General features: G+C 43.9%; 1 protein-coding gene across 1 annotated transcript; it reads left to right on the top strand.

Annotated features, from left to right (window-relative positions):
- Window positions 1-338: 338 nt before the first annotated feature.
- On the top strand, window positions 339-24,141 carry tom1l2b (target of myb1 like 2 membrane trafficking protein b; the record flags this gene model as incomplete). Its single annotated transcript, XM_083634516.1, has 15 exons — window positions 339-390; window positions 845-929; window positions 1,706-1,784; window positions 2,068-2,217; window positions 4,758-4,892; window positions 5,532-5,702; window positions 7,852-7,968; window positions 8,421-8,554; window positions 9,199-9,250; window positions 11,086-11,266; window positions 16,579-16,705; window positions 16,958-17,033; window positions 18,052-18,111; window positions 19,903-19,939; window positions 20,977-24,141. 15 exons carry the CDS (start codon window positions 339-341, stop codon window positions 21,123-21,125), a joined length of 1,605 nt encoding a protein of 534 aa, XP_083490642.1. The 3' UTR covers window positions 21,126-24,141.
- Between the last annotated feature and the right edge of the window lie 1,145 nt (window positions 24,142-25,286).

The raw sequence follows: 25,286 nt of genomic DNA, 5'->3' as shown, positions 1-25,286 counted from the left end.
CCTCCATGGGTTGTCAAATAATATACAGTCTATGGTCAAATACCAGACTAAGTTGATCTATTTTGAACATGAATTAAAATGCAGTGGGATTTTTTTTCATAATATTCACGAATTTCTGCAATCTGCATTTTCCAATGTTAAAATGTGACACCTCATAAGCCATCGATCTTTACTTTTATTGATGCAACCTTTGATGCCAACTCCTATGATGTGTGTCCTAGCTGTCCAATCACGTTGAGTGTCAGGATTTCTTGGCTAATGACATTGCTCGGTGGGCGGGACTTGCTAGGTTTTCCCAAGAATCATCCCATGGACTGACTTGTTTGTTGTCGAGCAAGATGGAGTTCCTTTTGGGAAATCCTTACACTACCCCAGTGGGGCATTGCATTGGTATGTAACTAGATCGTTCAGAAATGACATTTTATGCAGATAAATGTGTCATGGAAATATAGTTTTCTCGTTTGCCATGGTTTGGTGGTTTACTGGCTGTATGCTGTTAGCAAGCTAGGTCCGTAAAGTAGTTCTCTTGCTGGTAAGCCCCTGTTGGTAGCCGCCTAGCTAACGTTACTGGCTGGTTACATCTGCTGTGATTGTGCCAACATTACAATTGGTAACGAGCGGACTATTTTCTGATCGTGTTCTGTAATTCAATGCTACGATCAACATAGAAACAGCCATGAATACAAACAGTCTTGTCTTGAATGGCGGCTAACGTTAGCTAAGCTAGCTAGCCTCCAGTCATGGTCCCATTCATTGCTTCAAAGGTTATTATTTAACGTAATTATAATGAAATGCATTCAGCGCTTGAGCTGATTTCCTAGCTGCGTGTATGTGTCTGTTTCAGAGAGAGCAACAGATGGCTCACTCCAAAGTGAAGACTGGACGCTCAACATGGAAATATGTGACATCATCAATGAAACAGAGGATGGGTTAGTAGCCAGAGGAGATCAGTCAATACCCATATCTGTTATTGATTGACTGTCCGCTTTCATACTGTCTTCCTGGTTTGATAGCTATTTACATAGTAAAGAAAGACCATGCTCTTATCTGTAGCAGAGGAAGGAAAGAAACCTGCACTGGATTTATGGGTGGATTTATCCGAGGCCTCCTTCCTTATCTCACTGCTCCATTAAACTTGTAGGACAAAGTCTTGTTTGATTAGTGGGCTGGAAAGTTAGGTGACTTTAGCCTACCACACTGTATGTCTGTTAGATGACTTTGGCATACCACACCGTATGTCTGTTAGGTGACTTTAGCATACCACACTGTCTGTTAGGTTACTTTAGCCTACCACACTGTATGTCTGTTAGGTGACTTTAGCCTACAACACTGTATGTCTGGAATCTCTACAAGAGAGCTTTTTTTTTAATGGTTGGGGTATTCAAGGCATGTCACACCCGCTGCTGTGAGGCTTGTATGATCGGATAGCCAAAGCATGCTAAAGTAAATTATTAGTAGAAGGAAGTAAGCACTGAGATTGAGACAGGTCAGGGAATCATTTACAAATATATCTACAGCTAGTATTCCACTTTTCATTCTTTTAACTGGTGTAATACATTCTTTTGCAAAACACCCATATCCTTCAGCTATTACATTCTTGTGTTTTTATCAAACCATTTGAGGCATGTGCGTATATCCTTGTGTTTGTGTGTGTGTGTGTGTGTGTGTTGATGTGTGTGTTGACGTGTGTGTTGTGTGTGTTCAGTCCAAAGGATGCCATTAGAGCAGTGAAGAAGAGGCTGAACGGCAACAGGAACTACAGGGAAGTGATGCTGGCTCTGACGGTGAGTGGACAGAGGTGGCAAAGTTATCATAAGAATATGATTAATATTACCAGACAAAGGTTTAGCATTAGGCTAATTTATAATGGGTTTAATAAAGTGCAGTTAGGCTTATTACTGTATTGTAGCAAAAGTGTTTTTGCTGAACAATATTCTGTGATCTTGAGCCTTCTGAAAATGTGTTGGGGATAATATTCATGGCTAATTTGCAATCCAAACAACGGCTGGCTCGCCTGTAAGGATATTCGATTTGCCCTCTTGCTAGTTTCTCCCCTCGCCCCCTCAGGTCCTGGAGACGTGCGTGAAGAACTGTGGCCATCGTTTCCACGCCCTCGTCACCAGCAGGGACTTCATCGATGGCGTGCTGGTGAAAATCATCTCCCCCAAAAACAACCCTCCCACCATTGTTCAAGACAAAGTGCTCGCCTTGATTCAGGTATGGGAGCGAGATAAAATAAGCATGAGAGTAGGTGCGCTTGGTTTAGTCAGTACATACATGGCATGGCTGACGGCTATGAAGAAGTCTACGAATCTTATTCTATAATGGCTTAGAGATGGCTGCTGCTCCTGCTGAGAGGAAAGTGCGTACCGTTGAGACAGTGAGGTGTGCGGTACAAGGTGTTTGTTACAGTGCGGCGCTCCTGGGGGTGTGCTGCCTCCCCCCAGGCAGAGCCTCAGGTCGTATACGAGTGACTCCGGGGCTTCAGTGAGGAGGAGCGTCTCCGGTTACCTGCGTTACAGCTCAGGTGACCCGGGCAGGCTCAGGTAGGCTCCTCCTGTTTCCTCCAGGGAGGCCATGTGACTGTAGCTCCAGCGACGACCCGCGAGGGAGAGTCTAATTGTTGTCCTTGCTAGTCTAGAGGTTAGAGAAGCGAGGTGGCGGCTCAAATCTGTGTGGCAGAATTGAGTGAGTAACGCATCTGCCCTCCGTGAGCAGCTATTCTCCACATGACTATGAGCAAGATGCTAATCCCCTTATTGGCCAACAGGAGGAGACTGTGGGTCCTATCTATGGTCCTATCGGCCAACAGGAGGAGACTGTGGGTGTGAGGTGTATCGTGCTGTTCCCAGGTGTGAATGTGTGTTTGTGAGTATGAAGTCTGTAGGGGCTAAAAACAAGCCTGGTAAAGGTCAATTTATGCTTGGTCACTTTTAAAACCATCGCCGACAGAAATGAGGACTTGAGTCGACGAGCAGTGTCTGCTACCTAGTGAAATCTCTAGTGTTGCTGACTACGTCACGATGTGTCGCGCAAGTGTGATTGGCTATATAGACGGCACGCGCGCTTGTTTTGGTTTTCGCTCTATTGAAATGAATGGACGTGTCCCCGCTATTTTTATCAGCATGTCCTTGATGTACGACTTTGTAAAAATCACAAAACACCGTGACCAACTTCCCAGAGAGAGAGGAGGTGAGTTGTGTGGCTGTGGGTGTCGTTCTGTGCGGCTGCAGCCAAGTGTGTTCCATCTTGCCTCCGACGTGCTTTCACTGTAGCCAATCTGTGAGCTCATGTTTATTAGCGTTGACTGTTGGGAATCGGTGTGGCTGTCAGACGAGACAAAGCAGCGTACAGCGTTCCCTCTCTTGGCTGTCTGCACTACTTCTCTATAGCGTTCGAGTCACATGACCGTTGACCCTAGAGGAGTGTTCACTGAAGCATAAATGCAGCCAACATGAGCGACACTTTATTTATCGCGGGCGACCTGTGTGTTGAGCGACACTTTCCATCCAAATAAGTCTAAAAGAGGCTTTTAGTCTTCCATAGATCATTTATTTTGAGTTAGTGGTTGATCACAGCCACACTCATCACAGCCCTGTTTGTAGCACTTGTTAAGCCCCATGCAAAACAGGTGCCACCAGTCTAGTTTGTATAGCAGTTGTTTTGCATGGACACACTTCAACCAAACAGATTCATCAGGTTGTGGATATTTGAACGTGCGTCAAAGTGGCTTTGAGTTTGAAAGTGACTCACTGGGCAGCACTCTCTCGGCCTTTCAAAGTCCTTGTAAAGTTCTCTTGTGTTTGATGTGTTGTTTTGGCTCAGTCGGGCTCTATCCTGCCCCCTGCTGACAGAGCGGCCAACAGCTTTGTGGTTTGCTGAGAGAACGTGTTCAAGGTGGACAAAGACAAAATGATCAGAGAACAGGCTATTCTCTGTCATCCCTCACTTTGTTTACTCTGTCCTTTGTTGATCCTTTCTTTTCCCTCTCAGTCTTTCGCTCTCTTCTCTCTTAAACCCCTGAGTAGGGATGAAACCATAACCGCTTTGAATGATAACTGTGATCAAATTCGTTGCGATAACCATGATCAAATTCCTTACAATAACCGTACGCTTTGAAAAACATGGTAAATACTGTCCATCAAGGTGCAGCCTTGGAGAAATGATTTTGCTGAGTGTATTAGTACTTTTTGAACATTTTCAGCACATTTGAACAATACCGTGATAATACTGATAATCGTGATAATTTTGGTCACTGTAATCGTGATATGAAATTTTCATATTGTTTCATCTCTACCCCTGACACACACACACACACACACACACACACACACACACACACACACACACACACAGCTGATAATCAGCGGTCGGCAATGTTGGGGCTGTCGGTGAGGCGAGCATCTGTCGCCCTATAGTCTTTGCGGTGTGGCCTGTAGTACTGTACCGTTGCCACTAGTCGGCTTTGTCTCTGAATTATCTTGAGTAACCAGCTCATGATTTCTGGAAAGAGACATTGCTGTTGAGTTTTTCCAAATGTATTTTGGGGGCGCTTTGAGCACCACAAGCCAGAGTGCCATCCAGTTCCATTGTATTATTGGAGAGAAGGCAGACATCTCTTGGCCAATATCTCCAAAACAGGCAACTAATACAAAACGATCTATGGATAAGTAGCACTACAGGTCAGAGGAAAAATGTATTTTGTATTTTAGGGTGAGCTGTCCATTTAACCCGTTCTGTGCCATCCTCTCCACCAGGCGTGGGCCGATGCCTTCAGGAGTAGTCCGGACCTGACAGGCGTGGTCCACATCTATGAAGAGCTGAAGAGGAAAGGCATCGAGTTCCCCATGTCCGACCTGGAGACGCTATCGCCCATACACACACCTCAGAGGGTAGGGCAGCATCACACATGACACACTCATGATGGCTCTATACACACACCTCAGCGGGTAGGACAGCATCACACATGACACACTCATGATGGCTCTATACACACACCTCAGCAGGTAGGTCCGCATCACACATGACACACTCATGATGGCTCTATACACACACCTCAGCAGGTAGGACAGCATCACACATGACACACTCATGATGGCTCTATACACACACCTCAGCGGGTAGGACAGCATCACACATGACACACTCATGATGGCTCTATACACACACCTCAGCGGGTAGGACAGCATCACACATGACACACTCATGATGGCTCTATACACACACCTCAGCAGGTAGGACAGCATCACACATGACACACTCATGATGGCTCTATACACACACCTCAGCAGGTAGTCCAGCATCACACATGACACACTCATGATGGCTCTATACACACACCTCAGCACAGCAGGTAGGACAGCATCACACATGACACACTCATGATGGCTCTATACACACACCTCAGCAGGTAGGACAGCATCACACATGACACACTCATGATGGCCCTCTAAAAGCTGTGCGGAAAAAGCAGCTCTTAGTGTGATTAGAACTCAATCCACTGTGATCTCTCTGTTTGGTCTCCTTGCCAGGTGGCGTCTGCCCCAGAAGGCGACACCACCCTACAGAAGTACAGCGCCGCCCCGCAGCCCCCCCCACCTCCCCAGCCGCAGCCCGCACCACCAGCCGTCCCCCCGGCCTACACCACCCCCCAGGTGCCCAACCTCCACGCCTCCGGATCCATCAACCCTACATCCGAACAGGTACAGTGTTACTCCTATGCACACGGGAAACGACTCAACTGTGCAAACAGAACATTGTAATAATAAGTCAACATGATCTGCAACATTTTCATACAATTAAATGTCCCTTGGCTACTTTATTGCTTAAAAAAAAAATACAGTTCATGAAAGCTTTTGGATTTGCTGTTCTATTCTAAACCCCCGGTGTCTGGTATTTAGGTCAAATCCTCTTTGCGCACGGGAAATTATCTGTTTCATGTTTCTGACAACAACAACAACAAAAACAGCAGCAGCTTGTTTGGAATAGACAGAAGAAGAACCTGGTAGTCAGCGTGAGCAGAGTTAGCCACCATGGCTGAACAGACAGAGAAAAGAGCGCCACCTACAGAACCCCAAACTGCATCAACAGACAATCCAAGGAGAAAGACATCACAGTCCCCCACAGACACTGTTTTATTGACAGGTGATCTCTGGGAACAAGAAACAACTACCTTGTTTAAATTATTGGGCAAAGTTTTGGAAACTGTCATCTGTCAGGTTAGAGATTTTGTCGCAGGTGGGGTAAAAAAAATCTTTCTGAATATGAAAGTATGAGTATCACGAGGCTCTGGTTTGGTTCGTTTTGTTATATTCATCTTTGTAAGCATGACTGCAATTGCTGGCTGTCAAATGTCAATGGCCACCTCTTTATACCCAGAAAAGCTTTAGTTTTGGGGTTGTTGGATTATGTTCTCCTAAGAAACTGAACTGCATTTCTCTTGAAGGAGGCCTGACACTCACATGTTCAGCCATCTCTGTGCCAGCAGAGTTTGAATGGCACAGTTCTCAAAGAGTCAGTGCTCCTCCAGAGATCCAATAAACCGCTCCAACCGAAAGCCTTTGTGGGAGCTGATCAGACATAGGCCATGTCCACACGGAGACGACTTTAGGTGTATCCGCTAAAGTTTTTTGTCATATAGCCGTTTCGTCCAGATGGAACCGCGTTCTGGGACTATACGTTCTGGCCGTATACGCTAATTTTTCAAAACGGGTCCCAGAGTGATTAAATCTGAAGACGCCACCCTTGCATTTTTACGTGTTTACAACCCATACGCATCTTTCCTGAAACGATGACGCCATAGCCCCACCTCTCTCCACCAGCAACAATAACAATCATGGCAGTAACGTTCGTGCTACAGCAGTGGGGATCTTGCAGCAAAATATAATGCTCCTCTATTACCACCGTCAGCAACAAGTGGACACGGAGAACAGCGTGTACAACATCCTCAGGGCTCCACACAGCTGACTCTACCCATCCACCCCTCCCCTCCCTTCATCGGATATTTCCCAGAAGGCTTAGCGGCGGCTACATTTTTACAATAACACAAACAAAATCAGGCTTAACGTGTTAGATAGAAATTATATTTATTTTTAATACAACATGCAATTCTGGAATATTTTAATATTGGACAAAATGAAATGAAATGAAATGTAAACCCTCAGTGTAACCAACATACTCTCTTGCCCTATATATAGCCCTCGTAAATACAACGTGAATAGGGAAGTGAGAGGTTTGACGAACACAGGTTGCACTGTGGTGTCTGTGATATCCGCTCGTGTCCACTCCAACAAGACTTTAGCTTACTTGACGCGACTTTTTCAATAAAAACACATTTATGCCATGAGTTTATATAATGTATATTTATGTTGCATCATTTAGCCTGTGCGGTGATGTGCAGGAGCGGCCAATACGCTGGGATGTGTTTGCAACATGTCTACAGATCATGGAAGTGGATGATATCAGGAACGTCACCGATAGTTAACGTTCTATATTGTAGGCTACAGGGAGACCATCAGCCCTGCTGAACAGCTCTGCATTTGCCTGTATACTGTAGGTTTCATCATTTTATTCATCGACATGGCAAACCTCCCCGCAAAGCCAAGGGTTTAAGCTGCTGCTACAGTGAGATACACATTATAGACTGTGCGCCCCTAGAGGTTGTATGCCATTATTGACGAGATTGTCTTTCTCTGTTATTCTACAGCGGTTTCAGTGGTTTCATGTGGATACACACATTTCTTGAAACGTTTCCATGTTTATGGAAAACTTTTCTGAAACGAAAAAAAAAAAGATAGCTTCCGTCTCCGTGTGGACATGGCCTTAGTGTCCATTCACTTCTGTGTCCTCCAGATTTGCCGACTGCGCAGCGAGTTAGACATTGTGCGTGGGAACACCAAGGTGATGTCAGAGATGTTGACAGAGATGGTACCAGGACAGGAGGAGCCTTCAGACCATGAGCTACTGCAGGTTAGCTCATTGCTTTGCTCTGTGTGTCTGTGTGTGTGTGTGTGTGTGTGTGTGTGTGTGTGTGTGTGTGTGTGTGTGTGTGTGTGTGTGTGTGTGTGTGTGTGTGTGTGTGTGTGTGTGTGTGTGTGTGTGTGTGTGTGTGTGTGTGTGTGTCTGTCTGTGTGTCTGTGTGTGTCTGTGTGTGTTGCAAGTATGTGTGTTCCACCATTCTCCATCCTGATTTCCTCATAAGTAAAGTGTTTGTGTAAACCTGAGGCCACTAGAGGGGGCTACACACTCAAAAAGTGTGTGTGTGTGTGTGTGTGTGTGTGTGTGTGTGTGTGTGTGTGTGTGTGTGTGTGTGTGTGTGTGTGTGTGTGTGTGTGTGTGTGTGTGTGTGTGTGTGTGTGTGTGTGTGTGTGTGTGTGTGTGTGTGTGTGTGTGTGTGTGTGTGTGTGTGTGTGTGTGTGTAGGAGCTGAACAGGACTTGCAGAGCCATGCAGCAGAGGATAATGGAGCTCATCTCCTGTGTCTCCAACGAGGAGGTGACTGAGGAGCTGCTGCACGTCAACGACGACCTCAACAACATTTTCCTGCGCTACGAAAGGTCCCAACACAGTCTACAGACACACAGACAGTCTACAGACACACCGACTGTCTACAGACACACCGACAGTCTAACAGACACACCGACAGTCTAACAGACACACCGACAGTCTTACAGACACACCGACAGTCTAACAGACACACCGACAGTCTACAGACACACCGACAGTCTAACAGACACACCGACAGTCTAAAGACACACCGACAGTCTACAGACACACCGACAGTCTTACAGACACACCGACAGTCTACAGACACACCGACAGTCTAACAGACACACCGACAGTCTACAGACCACACCGACAGTCTAACAGACACACCGACAGTCTTACAGACACACCGACAGTCTAACAGACACACCGACAGTCTACAGACACACCGACAGTCTAACAGACACACCGACAGTCTAACAGACACACCGACAGTCTACAGACACACCGACAGTCTAACAGACACACCGACAGTCTACAGACCACACCGACAGTCTAACAGACACACCGACAGTGTAAAGACACACCGACAGTCTTAAAGACACACCGACAGTCTTAAAGACACACCGGCAGTCTACAGACACACCAGCACATGCACACAAAGAAAGTCGTAACCAAGCTAAACAGTCTCTCTCTGTTGCTGTCTTTCCCTCAGGTATGAGAGGTTTAGGTCCGGGAGGTCTGCGGCTCAGAGTGTCAACAACGGGGTGAGTCGGCACTGGCAGTTACTGTCGGACCTCGGTGCTGAAACACCAGCCATCTGCTCACTCCCTTTTCCTGGTTGGCACCATAGACTGTATAAAATATGGATGTCATGACAGCTCCTCAAAAGTGAAGCAAAAACATCTCGCCCGCCCCCTTGTGGCTGCTCCTGGTATAGATCATAAAGCAGATGGGACATGAGCCAAACTAAAAAAGCAAAGTACACAACACATAATCCCCCCCCCCCCCCCCAAATATGGTTTCTGTCATTTTAGGTCATTCTTATCACGCAGATCATTTTCATTTCAGTTACAGTAGTTATTTGACCTTTTATAATAAGGTTTGATTGACAGCTGTGACAGCCACTCTCAAACCTCCGTCAGACTCCGTCATGGCTGAGGGGGCTCAGCCCGAACCTACTGCGCATACTCGGGTGCCAAACCACATCACACAAGCAAGATGGCAGCTCGCTGAAACGCATTTTGGCTTCACATCTGGATAGCGGGTCTATATATTATACAGTCAATGGTGGGCACCTGTCCGAATCCTCCAGGCTACTTCTTCTTCTGTGCTACTGTGTCATCCATGGCATGGCGTTTTTCTGCAGGTCCGCCCTCTCAGTGTCTCCTGCCTAGGGCTGCATGTTACATCATTGCCAGTCAGCGTCTTTTTTTTTAATGTCTTTTTCAGTGCTGTTATCATGTTACATCGCCAGTCAGCCTCTGTTTTGATGTCTCAGTGCTGTTATCATGTTACATTGCCAGTCCGCCTCTTTTCTTTCTGTCTGTCAGTGCTGTTATCATGCCAATACAGTGTGTTCCTGCACAGGCATGCTAATGGTATTCCTTGTGTTTCTTCCTTTCTGTTTTGTGTCTGTTTATGGCTAGCTGAGGCAGGCAAGTATGAAAATATTGTCACCCTCCCTAAACGAGCAGTACCATGTGTTTCTGTACTTTGATCCCAGAGGAGCTGTTGAAACATGGCTGAACAGTATGGGCCCCGCCTCCACCCATATGTTTCCCCCCATATATGGCATGTTTTGACCATGTAGCCCCCAACAGCAAATGACCCAAACCCAGATCGATGTTGATGGACATGTGATGATGGAGTATGATTGTATTATATAGTGAATTAATATGTCCCTAGAATCACTTGGGTACTCTCAGATTAGATTCGCATAATCTCCAAAGATTCCAATATGGAGGAGTTGAGATGTGCAAAGTGATCTTAGATGTTAAGAATGGCTTGTGAGCCGACAAATGCAACTCCTCCAGTGCCCAAAGATTCAATCTCCCCCCCTCCCTCCTGCTGTAATTACACCTTCTTAAGGGGTTGGTTGTATCTTTGCTAAACAGCCCACACCCTTGGCATTGGTCATCGCTATGGTGACTGAAAGTACTACTATCCAGGATTAAATGGCGAGGTTTGTGAGTTTCATGGTCTTGCACTCTCTTTTTTCCTGTGGTCACACCCATTCTCTCAAAGCAAATACCCTTTGAATCTTTGTAAATGTCTTTCATGCACAACAGTTTACTTTTGCTGCTTTTGGGAAAAAGTGCTGCTTTCCTGAGTCCTGGGTGTTTTCAGGCTCTCCTGAAGCTAACCAATAACTTCCCCCAAGAGTCTGCACTTACACCTGTTAGACACCGTGTCATTTTTTAATTTACACCATGCATTTCCTCCTTTTTTCTTTAAACACAATCACAGTACTGTATAATAACCCTGCCCTTTCTTAGCCTTCCATGAAGGGATTTGTTTAGCCGCACTTGAGCCAGTCTCCCTCAATGCATTGTCTCTGCCCCTCCATGTGGTGCGTGATGATTGCCTCCTTCTCCACCAGGTCCTGAGCGAAGCCACAGAGGACAACCTGATCGACCTGGGCCCAGGCTCCCCGGCCGTGCTCAGCAGTATGACCAACACTGCCCCCGCAAGCCTGCCCCCCGCCCTCACCGCCCCCGCCCTCAACGCCCCCGCCCCTGCCCCCTCCCCAGCCTCACTAGCCTCACGCCTGGCTGGCCTTGGTATGGGAACCCCTAGTGCCTGTGCTTCCCCCTCCCAGACACTTTGGGGATTATTATTCAGAGCAAGAATAACATTCTCCTTGTTAGCTAGAGCTAAACACATTCTCCTGTTGCAGTGTATACAGTCTATGATGACAACATAAACATTCTAAACTGCCCCTAGCTAACTTCCTGTTGCAGTATATACAGTCTATGATGACAACATAAACATTCTAAACTGCCCCTAGCTAACTTCCTGTTGCAGTGTATACAGTCTATGATGACAACATAAACATTCTAAACTGCCCCTAGCTAACTTCCTGTTGCAGTGTATACAGTCTATGATGACAACATAAACATTATAAACTGCCCCTAGCTAACTTCCTGTTGCAGTGTATACAGTCTATGATGACAACATAAACATTATAAACTGCCCCTAGCTAACTTCCTGTTGCAGTGTATACAGTCTATGATGACAACATAAACATTCTAAACGGCCCCTAGCTAACTTCCTGTTGCAGTGTATACAGTCTATGATGACAACATAAACATTCTAAACTGCCCCTAGCTAACTTCCTGTTGCAGTGTATACAGTCTATGATGACAACATAAACATTCTAAACTGCCCCTAGCTAACTTCCTGTTGCAGTGTATACAGTCTATGATGACAACATAAACATTCTAAACTGCCCCTAGCTAACTTCCTGTTGCAGTATATACAATCTATGATGACAACATAAACATTCTAAACTGCCCCTATCTAACTTCCTGTTGCAGTGTATACAGTCTATGATGACAACATAAACATTCTAAACTGCCCCTAGCTAACTTCCTGTTGCAGTGTATACAGTCTATGATGACAACATAAACATTATAAACTGCCCCTAGCTAACTTCCTGTTGCAGTGTATACAGTCTATGATGACAACATAAACATTCTAAACTGCCCCTAGCTAACTTCCTGTTGCAGTGTATACAGTCTATGATGACAACATAAACATTCTAAACTGCCCCTAGCTAACTTCCTGTTGCAGTGTATACAGTCTATGATGACAACATAAACATTCTAAACTGCCCCTAGCTAACTTCCTTTTGCAGTGTATATAGTCTGATGACAACATAAACATTCTAAACTGCCCCTAGCTAACTTCCTGTTGCAGTGTATACAGTCTATGATGACAACATAAACATTCAAAACTGCCCCTAGCTAACTTCCTGTTGCAATGTATACAGTCTATGATGACAACATAAACATTCAAAACTGCCCCTAGCTAACTTCCTGTTGCAGTATATGCAGTCTATGATGACAACATAAACATTCTAAACTGCCCCTAGCTAACTTCCTGTTGCAGTGTATACAGTCTATGATGACAACATAAACATTCTAAACTGCCCCTAGCTAACTTCCTGTTGCAGTGTATACAGTCTATGATGACAACATAAACATTCGAAACTGCCCCTAGCTAACTTCCTGTTGCAGTGTATACAGTCTGATGACAACATAAACATTCTAAACTGCCCCTAGCTAACTTCCTGTTGCAGTGTATACAGTCTATGATGACAACATAAACATTCTAAACTGCCCCTAGCTAACTTCCTGTTGCAGTGTATACAGTCTATGATGACAACATAAACATTCTAAACTGCCCCTAGCTAACTTCCTGTTGCAGTGTATACAGTCTATGATGACAACATAAACATTCTAAACTGCCCCTAGCTAACTTCCTGTTGCAGTGTATACAGTCTATGATGACAACATAAACATTCTAAACTGCCCCTAGCTAACTTCCTGTTGCAGTGTATACAGTCTATGATGACAACATAAACATTCTAAACGGCCCCTAGCTAACTTCCTGTTGCAGTGTATACAGTCTATGATGACAACATAAACATTCTAAACTGCCCCTAGCTAACTTCCTGTTGCAGTGTATACAGTCTGATGACAACATAAACATTCTAAACTGCCCCTAGCTAACTTCCTGTTGCAGTGTATACAGTCTGATGACAACATAAACATTCTAAACTGCCCCTAGCTAACTTCCTGTTGCAGTGTATACAGTCTATGATGACAACATAAACATTCTAAACTGCCCCTAGCTAACTTCCTGTTGCAGTGTATACAGTCTATGATGACAACATAAACATTCTAAACTGCCCCTAGCTAACTTCCTGTTGCAGTGTATACAGTCTATGATGACAACATAAACATTCTAAACTGCCCCTAGCTAACTTCCTGTTGCAGTGTATACAGTCTGATGACAACATAAACATTCTAAACTGCCCCTAGCTAACTTCCTGTTGCAGTGTATACAGTCTATGATGACAACATAAACATTCTAAACTGCCCCTAGCTAACTTCCTGTTGCAGTGTATACAGTCTATGACGACAACATAAACATTCTAAACTGCCCCTAGCTAACTTCCTGTTGCAGTGTATACAGTCTATGATGACAACATAAACATTCTAAACTGCCCCTAGCTAACTTCCTGTTGCAGTGTATACAGTCTATGATGACAACATAAACATTCTAAACTGCCCCTAGCTAACTTCCTGTTGCAGTGTATACAGTCTATGATGACAACATAAACATTCTAAACTGCCCCTAGCTAACTTCCTGTTGCAGTGTATACAGTCTATGATGACAACATAAACATTCTAAACTGCCCCTAGCTAACTTCCTGTTGCAGTGTATACAGTCTATGACGACAACATAAACATTCTAAACTGCCCCTAGCTAACTTCCTGTTGCAGTGTATACAGTCTATGATGACAACATAAACATTCTAAACTGCCCCTAGCTAACTTCCTGTTGCAGTGTATACAGTCTATGATGACAACATAAACATTCTAAACTGCCCCTAGCTAACTTCCTGTTGCAGTGTATACAGTCTATGATGACAACATAAACATTCTAAACTGCCCCTAGCTAACTTCCTGTTGCAGTGTATACAGTCTATGATGACAACATAAACATTCTAAACTGCCCCTAGCTAACTTCCTGTTGCAGTGTATACAGTCTATGATGACAACATAAACATTCTAAACGGCCCCTAGCTAACTTCCTGTTGCAGTGTATACAGTCTATGATGACAACATAAACATTCTAAACTGCCCCTAGCTAACTTCCTGTTGCAGTGTATACAGTCTATGATGACAACATAAACATTCTAAACTGCCCCTAGCTAACTTCCTGTTGCAGTGTATACAGTCTATGATGACAACATAAACATTCTAAACTGCCCCTAGCTAACTTCCTGTTGCAGTGTATACAGTCTATGATGACAACATAAACATTCTAAACTGCCCCTAGCTAACTTCCTGTTGCAGTGTATACAGTCTATGATGACAACATAAACATTCTAAACTGCCCCTAGCTAACTTCCTGTTGCAGTGTATACAGTCTATGATGACAACATAAACATTCTAAACTGCCCCTAGCTAACTTCCTGTTGCAGTGTATACAGCCTGATGACAACATAAACATTCTAAACTGCCCCTAGCTAACTTCCTGTTGCAGTGTATACAGTCTATGATGACAACATAAACATTCTAAACTGCCCCTAGCTAACTTCCTGTTGCAGTGTATACAGTCTATGATGACAACATAAACATTCTAAACTGCCCCTAGCTAACTTCCTGTTGCAGTGTATACAGTCTATGATGACAACATAAACATTCTAAACTGCCCCTAGCTAACTTCCTGTTGCAGTGTATACAGTCTATGATGACAACATAAACATTCAAAACTGCCCCTAGCTAACTTCCTGTTGCAGTGTATACAGTCTATGATGACAACATAAACATTCTAAACTGCCCCTAGCTAACTTCCTGTTGCAGTGTATACAGTCTATGATGACAACATAAACATTCTAAACTGCCCCTAGCTAACTTCCTGTTGCAGTGTATACAGTCTATGATGACAACATAAACATTCAAAACTGCCCCTAGCTAACTTCCTGTTGCAGTGTATACAGTCTATGATGACAACATAAACATTCTAAACTGCCCCTAGCTAACTTCCTGTTGCAGTGTATACAGTCTATGATGACAACATAAACATTCTAAACTGCCCCTAGCTAACTTCCTGTTGCAGTGTATACAGTCTATGATGACAACATAAACATTCTAAACTGCCCCTAGCTAACTTCCTGTTGCAGTGTATACAGTCTATGATGACAACATAAACATTCTAAACTGCCCCTAGCTAACTTCCTGTTGCAGTGTATACAGTCTATGATGACAACATAAACATTCTAAACTGCCCCTAGCTAACTTCCTGTTGCAGTGTATACAGCCTGATGACAACATAAACATTCTAAACTGCCCCTAGCTAACTTCCTGTTGCAGTGTATACAGTCTATGATGACAACATAAACATTCTAAACTGCCCCTAGCTAACTTCCTGTTGCAGTGTATACAGTCTATGATGACAACATAAACATTCTAAACTGCCCCTAGCTAACTTCCTGTTGCAGTGTATACAGTCTATGATGACAACATAAACATTCTAAACTGCCCCTAGCTAACTTCCTGTTGCAGTGTATACAGTCTATGATGACAACATAAACATTCAAAACTGCCCCTAGCTAACTTCCTGTTGCAGTGTATACAGTCTATGATGACAACATAAACATTCTAAACTGCCCCTAGCTAACTTCCTGTTGCAGTGTATACAGTCTATGATGACAACATAAACATTCTAAACTGCCCCTAGCTAACTTCCTGTTGCAGTGTATACAGTCTATGATGACAACATAAACATTCAAAACTGCCCCTAGCTAACTTCCTGTTGCAGTGTATACAGTCTATGATGACAACATAAACATTCAAAACTGCCCCTAGCTAACTTCCTGTTGCAGTGTATACAGTCTATGATGACAACATAAACATTCTAAACTGCCCCTAGCTAACTTCCTGTTGCAGTGTATACAGTCTATGATGACAACATAAACATTCTAAACTGCCCCTAGCTAACTTCCTGTTGCAGTGTATACAGTCTATGATGACAACATAAACATTCTAAACTGCCCCTAGCTAACTTCCTGTTGCAGTGTATACAGTCTATGATGCCAATATAATAGCTGACAGGAAATAAGCTAGGTTTCAAACTGTTCCCTAGTAACACAATTCCGTGAAAACAGACTATAGGAAATGTGTGAAAAATACACTTTTGTTTGGCCATCTCTCTCTCTGTCTCTCTCTCTGTCTCTCTCTCTCTCTCTCTCTGTGTCTGTCTCTGTCTCTCTCTGACTCTCTGTCTCTCTCTCTCTGTCTCTGTCTCTCTCTCTGCTGTATGACAAATTGAACATGCCAGTGTGTTGTTGTGCCTGCAGACGTGGGTGCAGACAGCGTCAGCGGCACCCTGAGCTCTCTGCCCAGCTGTAAGCCTCCGTCCGGCCAGGACGACTTCGACATGTTTGCCCAGACCAGGACCGGAGCTCTGTCTGAAGCACGCAGGACGTAAGCACACGTCACACACATGCTGGCACCGCCCGGGTTGCTATTTGTTATGCTAATTAGGCTAGGCTAATTGTTCTGCATCTCTCCTGGGTTGTGACCCGGGTCAGGTCTGACTTTTCATGAGTGGCCAGGGAGGATTAACCCTGTGTTGACAACAGAAGAGTTGAACATGGGTCATCATGTGACCCCCGGTCCAGCCCTGGTGATTGGTATGAAAGTGGTTTAACAGTGAGTGTCCCCTTCCTGTCTCAGCGCTACAGCAGAAGACAGCAGTGCCCCCAGTGGCCTTCCTCCCACTCTGGATGTACGACAGCCAACTATAGGAGGGGTGAGTCTGCATGTGACAGGCACTCAACACAGGCTAGCATTTTCAGGCAACGTTTAAATATGTGTGTGTGTGTGTGTGTGTGTGTGTGTGTGTGTGTTTGTTTGTTTGTTTGTTTGTTTGTGCGTGTGTGTGTGATTGCGTGTGTGTGTGTGTGTGTGTGTGTGTGTGTGTGTGATTGTGTGTGTGTGTGTGTGATTGCGTGTGTGTGTGATTGCGTGTGTGTGTGTTGGCCTGAACCGTCGTGTTTTTATCTGCTGTTGACTTCTGCTGCTGGATAAAATGCTTTCTTGCTACTAAACTCGTTAACCAATTGGGGAAAATTAGCTTAGGCTTGTCTTTAAAATGTACTTGTTTGTTTTGCGCTTCTGACTGGGCTCTCAGTTTAACAGAGGAATATCTACAATATGCAGGCTATGTTATTCAATCTATGCTTCAGTGGTTTTACACTAATTGGAGTTGAGTTGCTTACGCACCATAAAAGCTTCTACTGATTCAGTAATACCCTCTTTCCCTGCCATTTGAGTGATGTTCCTCCTGAATTCCTAACCAGACTGACTCTGTGGCTCCTGGGTATGCTCCTGGGTAGCACTGCATGGCCTGCCTTGGCCTGGGCATAACCCTGTTTTCACACTCCACTCCACTCAACTGTCCAGCAGGTTGGGAGATTAACACAACAAAATGCTGCTAATCTTTGGCTGCGTCTGATCAGTTAGGGTGTGTTTGTGAGTGTGGGTTAGGGTTAGAGGTTAGTAGGGTTAGGGTTAGGGTTACATGTTGTTGCTCCTAGCTTTCACTGGCTGTGTTGCGCCACACTAATCGCCGGAGACACCCCTTCCATCCCACCTCATTTTGCTTGTTTCTTTTTCTTGCCTCATAAATGCATTCTTAAGTTACATTTTAAGTTGATGCTGAAGTTCATTTAAGTCATATTTTCTGTTCCGTTTGGGGCGGCATATTTTCTGTTGTGGCTTTGCTGTCCCCTGGTGGCCACCTGTGGGTCACGCTGTTGCCCCCCTAGGGTGTGGAAGGCCAGTCCTCTGTCATGGATGACATAGAGGAGTGGCTGTTTACTGATGTGGTGAGACCATCATGATTTTATTTCTGCCTGCTCTTCTCCCTTTCTCTCTCCTGTTTTTTATCCTGTGGTAATCCCCTCTTCTATTTTGAACTGGCTTTTGAAGCCAGAATGTAACACATTTTTCCCTTTTTTCCCCCATTACATTTCCTCACTCTTACTTTGACCAATCACGTGTCTGGACACCTCTGCTTCCTCTGTATTTACTAACCGTGTGCTGTGGGGACAAACTGACATTATGGGAGCCTGGACTCCCGAAATGTTGCGAAATGAGCACGATGTCTTAAAATGCAAATACGCGCTCCGTGCACAGAAAGGGAGAGAAATGTACTTTCCCACAGCGACCTCTCCACCGCTGATCCAACAGGCGTTTTATAGTTTGGCAGTGTAGTGAATTAATATTGTGGGTTTTCTAAAGAATTTGTCGAGTAGATTGCAGATAGCCTACGGAAAACCTCAACATACCATGAATAATAGCCTACAATGAAGTTGGTGATTGAAGCCGCACGTATGGTAGCCTACTCTACTGTATCACAAAGTTTATTTTCGAGTAGTTTCTGCACTCCTCTGCACTCCTATATTATGTTCTCTGACATAATATATATTCATCGTAATAATATTCATTCAAAGTCATCAAGCCTTATACCCTACATTGATCTTTTGACGAGCATTAATTAGACAAACCCGACATGCTTCCCTCATGCATCGAACCTGAGAATGCCAAGATGTGTTTTGATAGCAGTGTTTATTAAAATTTAGGATGTTTATTATCATTTAGGATGAATTTTGGGGAGCACAAAAGGACGGGCCCCTTGGCCCCTGCACCGATCGTTATTCTCGCCCTCTCTCTCCTGCTGCATGTATTGCACGTCTTTTCTTCTTCTTCTGTTGAGAAAGGATACACTGGGTCATACCAAACAGGTTGGCCAGGAGGGGTGTTGTTGAAGAACTCAATAACAGTGTACCCTCCCTGAGACTAAATTTTACAAAGCATCACCCTCCAGGGCCTCCACTATTTTCCTCCAGTGACCCCTTCCATAAATAACAACATATTTAAAAAGGTATTATAAAGGTAAGGTATTAAAAAGGTGTTCAAAAGTCTTAAATTTAGCTTGTTTAACCATGACAAAAAACCTTAACCTAACCTTTACCAAATTGTTTTAGTTGCCCGAACATAACCCTAATTTTAACCAAACTTTGTTTCACTCGCCTAAGCCTAGCTAACTTTTTGACATGACGAAAAGAAGAAAATGTCATGTTTAATTCATGGTATTGTCACATCATCTAATGCGTGATGGAGGAATGTCATCTCCACATCATGTGTAAACGTGTAATAAAGCCTTTCAAGAGTTGTGCTCATTTCACAAAATTTGATGAGACTCTGTTGCTTAACGAAGTTGGAATAATGATCTGTCTTGATGGGTAAAACACTGGGTTTATTTGGTGTTCAATTTTATACCAGTATGGGTAGGCATTGGCATTCAATGTAATATACTTTCTTAAGTGTAACTGCAACACGTTTGGGTGAGTGATATTGACAACTGGCTCTTTGTCATATGATATACCAACCACTGTTATGTGAGAATGTGTAAGATCACAGATCAGTGGTAAGTTTCATGTATAAAGGGTGTAGTACTAGTCACTACACTGTAGTGGGTGCTGCTGTGTGGGGTTTTGTTTTAATTAGTAGTTTTTAATACTACACTGTGGTCTTCTGCTGGTTTGCAGTGTTTCAATTTGAGCAAAGACTCACTGCTCCCGAATGTGACCCTTGTTTCCTTTCCTTCCTGACAGAAAGGAGACGAGGGTGAAGAAGGCGTGACAAGCGAAGGTAAGACGACTGGATTCTCCTCTGCTCTGTTATTCCCTTCAGATTATTTTCCGCCCGGGGCGTTCGGTTAGTGCAGCGGTAGATTCCCTGCCTACCAACACAAGAGTCGCAGGTTCGAGCCCCTGTGTTGCCCCCGGCTCGGTCGGGTGTCCATACACGCACAATTGGCCGTGTCTGCGGGTGGGAAGCCGGATTAAGGGTATGCGTCCTGGTCGCTGCACTAGCGCCTCCTCTGGTCAGTCGGGGCGCCCAGTGGGCAAGCTCTGCCCCTTTCCCAGGAAGATGCGGAAGTCTTTGTTTAAGCTGTAATTCCTCGAATGGCCACTTGAGGCAGGGCTCAGAAGTCCCGTCGTTCCTGTTAAAATGCCCCACTTTGTAACAGTAATTAAGCATCTTTACAGCCTGGACCGAAACACGGTTTTGGTCTATATAGCTAATTTCACCTTTTCATAACAACTGTAGGGGGTCATATCTTATATAACTTATATAATCGCCCGTTTGGAGTAAAATAGATGATAGAAAAGGCGGTGATTGACAGATCGCCTGTCCAGTGATCGCGCAGCTTGCCGATCACGGACCAATAGCAGGCGGAGCTGCGGCTCTGGGAAACCCCCATCTCACGTGAGCTGTGCAAGGACTCAACCCATTCCCTCCCACTCTGCTGACGAAAAATCAAGATGGTGACGGCCAACGAATCAACTCCAAATGGGAGACCAAAATGAATGGGATAGCTTTGTCCATATGTTTTAGGTCAGTGGCTACGCCCTGCCGGTGAAACTCCTCACTGTCAGGTGACAAGAAGTGGCTGACGACTACACATGTATCGGAAGAAGCATGTGCTAGTGTGCTACTCTCATCAGATCGGCAGAGGGGGTGGAGCAGTGACTGGGACAGTAGGGGGAATTACAATCGGGGAGAAAATGGGGTGGGGGGGGGTTCTGGATCTGAGAATAATAATTAAAGAAATATATATATTTGTAACCAACTCCCTTCAAATTTCCCTTTCCTTGTTCTCTTTTCCTCTTCCATTCTTCCAGAGTTCGACAAGTTTCTAGAGGAGAGAGCCAAAGCAGCAGAGATGGCTCCCAGCCTACCGTCGCCCCCCAATGGCGAACCGGGCGCGCCGCAGGAAACCCCAAGCCGCAAGAAGGCGGACAGACCAGAGGACACTCTCTTTGCCATGTAGACCCCCCCTTTCCCTCCCCCCGGGCCTGAGGCCGACTAGCCGACTGGCGTGACGCGCACATACAGTACATACATCCTCAATTTGGATCTCTCCATCATCTTCACACTACTCCACCATCATCTTCACACTACTCCACCATCATCTTCACACTACTCCACCATCATCTTCACACTACTCCACCATCATCTTCACACTACTCCACCATCATCTTCACACTTCTTCACACTACTCCACCATCATCTTCACACTACTCCACCCTCATCTTCACACTACTCCACCATCATCTTCACAGTTCACACTACTCCACCATCATCTTCACAGTTCGCACTACTCCACCATCATCTTCACACTACTCTACCATCATCTTCACACTACTTGGCCACACTACAGAGATTATCTTCCATGTTGCGGTTCTGTCTTCATAAAAAGGTAATCCTCTGTGTTAGTCTCTCACGAGACAAAGGGAAACCCGACGAATGGCCTATTTTGATACACTACCAGACGGCGGATCTCACCCATACGTTGAGCGCCGTCGGAGATGCCGAGACAACCTTCTCATTATTTGTCGTTCTACGCGTGGCGGAGACGTCTCTGTGGATTTCCTCAGCCTCTCGTGGACTGTAGAGACAGCAACGCCTCGTGCCCCACTTAATCCTGAGGATATGAAATAGAGTTTGATAAAAGTGCCGGTCCTTTGTCCTTGCGTTTCCTATCCCGGCCCAAACTGCATCTGTTAACACCGGCAACCTTGACCGGTTCAGAGGTTTTAGCACCAAACGGACCCAACACCAATAGTACGCTACTGATAGGGAAATGCCCTGAAGGAGAAGTCCAGTGTTAGTAGATCAACCCACATTACATTTGCTGCGCGTGCTTAACAAAGTCAGTTATTGGTTGAGTCTTGGTTTTGTTGTATAATTGTAAATGACAAATGTCAAGTTTATTAGTTGTGTGTATATTTAAGCAATCTATGTACGGGAGAGATGTTGATTTAAAGTAGATTGTTGAAAAGGGCATCTGAGCCCGCTTATCTTTCCTGCTGCTCACTAAAGGTATTTACCTCACAAGGTTAGGCTTTTTCAAAAGGTAATGCGGAAACGTTTGACAATTATACAATAGCTAATTTACAGTGAAATTGACCACGGCTAATGCATCGCTGTGAGCATTTACTGTTCAAATGATTGGCAAAGTTGCAGACAGTGCAAGCAAATGTGTTGTTTTGCCCTCCGTCAAATCTGCTGTTTTATGTTATAGTTTTCTCTTTGACAAACTGAACTCAAGTTGTTTGATGATGATTGGTCTCACCAAAATATCACCTTTTGAGATTAATTTGCGCAGATTTTATTAGCCTACAGTTGCTGTTTGATTTATTTTGTAGCAATAGTGCTAGTAGTACTATTATAAACAATCTAATTATCCATCTGCTGAAGAATACTATCGCATTTTATGTAATCGTCCGTATGCTGAAGATGCTTTCATGTCATAGATTGATTCAATTCACAGGTAGCGTTAGGGTTGTGTCATTGTGAACTGAAGCCCAGTCACAGTTGCTATCAGTCTTATGCTTTCTGTTGTACTGAAATTCAATTTATAGGACCAAATTTGTACTTTCTGGATGGGGTGAAAGGTCACAGAATGAGTGGAACGTATTCTGGATTGTTCAAATTCCTGGCTTCATATCCAGAGACATCACACAAATTCAATAATCACACGATGAAAGCTGTTCGCACCTTATTTGTTAGTGACTCTCCTTTATTTCCTTATGCTGACATCTTAAAAGGCCTAACCTTTCAACATGACATTTGTTTTTCAGAAATGAGCGAGCCGCACACACGCGGGCGCTCCAAACGAGACATTTCCACTCGACAACAATAAAATACATCATGTCACACAATCACAACGAGCTGAAAACGGCCGCGCCACCTTTCAGCTTGTACTGTAAATTAGCAAGAGGAGGAAGGTTGAACCCGCTGTAAACTGTAATTAACGAGAAATGCTGGGAAATATTTGTGTAGGAATAATTTATTCAGCGTTATTTTTTCTCTCTTCAGATCGCAGTATTTTAGAGTCATATTATTGTACAAAAGGAAAATAAGAAATTAACTATGTTGTGGGACAGAAGGAAAAATTTTAACGGTGTGGGTTTTGTTGCTTTTTGTTTATATACTGTATAGACTTCAGATGATCCTTTTACACATTGCTGCTGGCTAATGTATCTTATTGTTTGTAATGGTTATGTGGATATTCTTGTTGGTTGAGTGAATCACAACAGTAAATACGTCATTGGTCATAGTTTCATTATCCTGTGATGTGTAACGAGTCACCGGGGCCCAGCGTTGACTGGCTGCTCGCTCAACATGTATCAGAGAATCCCACCATTTATTTAATGAATGAAGGATGTATTTTGAACAGTCCGTTATTCATACGATAAGTTAAACACTAATTGACAGAATTGGCACCTGACTCAGTAACATAACAAAATGACTTCACTTCTGAGAGACACTTTCTACAACGCATCAGCATTGCACATTTTAAAAGGGGAATCTCTGTTCTCGCGTTTCCTTGTTTTTGTGTCATCTGTGCGTGTGTGTGCGTGCCTGTGTGTGTGTGTGTGTGTGTGTGTGTCAGCCATACTGCAAGGCAAAACGTTGAATGAAAAATAAGCCTCCAAATGTTTTGAAACTTTGAAAGAATAAATGTATTATACCATCCATACCGGTGTGATACTCTCAACCCAGAGTTGACCTAGCTTATTTCTGTGATTCATGATTTGAAACAACCTCGGCGTACCGAATGCTTTGCCAGAAAGTCATCCCAAACCTGTTCTCACAAAGGGACAAAATCTTTCTTTGTATGTGATTGGATAATATAAAAAGCTTTCTTTGTATGTGATTGGATAATATAAAAAGCTTTCTTTGTATGTGTATAAAAAGGGATGCTTACAGTATAAGGGAGGCTCTGCTGTGTGACTGCGCATTCTTAAGTTGCCCCATCACTCGTTTTCCTCTTTGTGTTGTTTGACTTATGCATGGACTCTAATAAAACCTTAGCAGAGTGATCCGCCTCCTGGGCTTTTGTCTTCTGGTTTTTAGCAGAGTGATCCGCCTCCTGGGCTTTTGTCTTCTGGTTTTTAGCAGAGTGATCCGCCTCCTGGGCTTTTGTCTTCTGGTTTTTAGCTGAGTGATCCGCCTCCTGGGCTTTTGTCTTCTGGTTTTTAGCTGAGTGATCCGCCTCCTGGGCTTTTGTCTTCTGGTTTTTAGCTGAGTGATCCGCCTTTTGGGATTTTATCTTCTGGTTTTTGGCTCAGTGATCCGCCTCTTGGGATTTTGTCTTCTGGTTTTTATCCTTAATTTCAGGCAGACTTGGTGAAATACCAGTCCAACTTTTATCCTATGTATAACGTTTTATCTGAAAACATTTACTAGAACATTGTTATTACCTATTGGCATTGCAAAATCAGTTGCAACTCACAATTTAAGGACTAGGAAGAGAAATAGTGTTGTTTTGTCTGATGTCTGAGTTGGTAAAGCACCTTTATGACCTTCAAATACACAAATAATTCATTCTCATTTACATAATATTTATACTTATATTAAACCTAATTGTGCCATGAACACTAGATTTCATGTCTGTTATCATTATCATATACTGGATTTATATAGTGATAAACAACCAAGTGAAGGATCAAATAGAAGTTACTGCCTTTTGCCTTGGCATCACCCCTTATTATTTTGCAGACAATGCAAAGGCAGAGTAGTTGCTTACAAATAAGGGTAAAATGTCAAGTTTGAGCTAAAAAAAAAACGTAGATAAATACAGTAACTACATAAAAAAAAAAATTTACACATTTCCAATATTCTACCTACAATTAATTTGGCTGGACAACAAAAAAACTTTAAAGTCATTTTTCTCAGTTCTACACTCGGGCAAGTTACCGCCTTTTGCCTTTGCAGGGCAGAGCATTCAGAGTGCAGTCAAACCAAGGCAAACAACCTGTAACTGATGTTACTTCTCTCTGGCTTTTGGAAGTTACTGTAAATATGACCCCCTATTTTCTCCCCAAAAGAACAAAATTGACTCCAGATATTTATCCACACGATAAAGCAGATCTTTAATGTTCCAAAAATGACAATAACTAATTTTTGACAAAAATTTAAGTGA

This window comes from Poromitra crassiceps (assembly GCF_964638095.1).
Source record: "Poromitra crassiceps genome assembly, chromosome: 4".
Classification (NCBI taxonomy): Eukaryota; Metazoa; Chordata; class Actinopteri; order Beryciformes; family Melamphaidae; genus Poromitra; species Poromitra crassiceps.
This window is presented reverse-complemented; position numbering and strand designations above follow the sequence as displayed.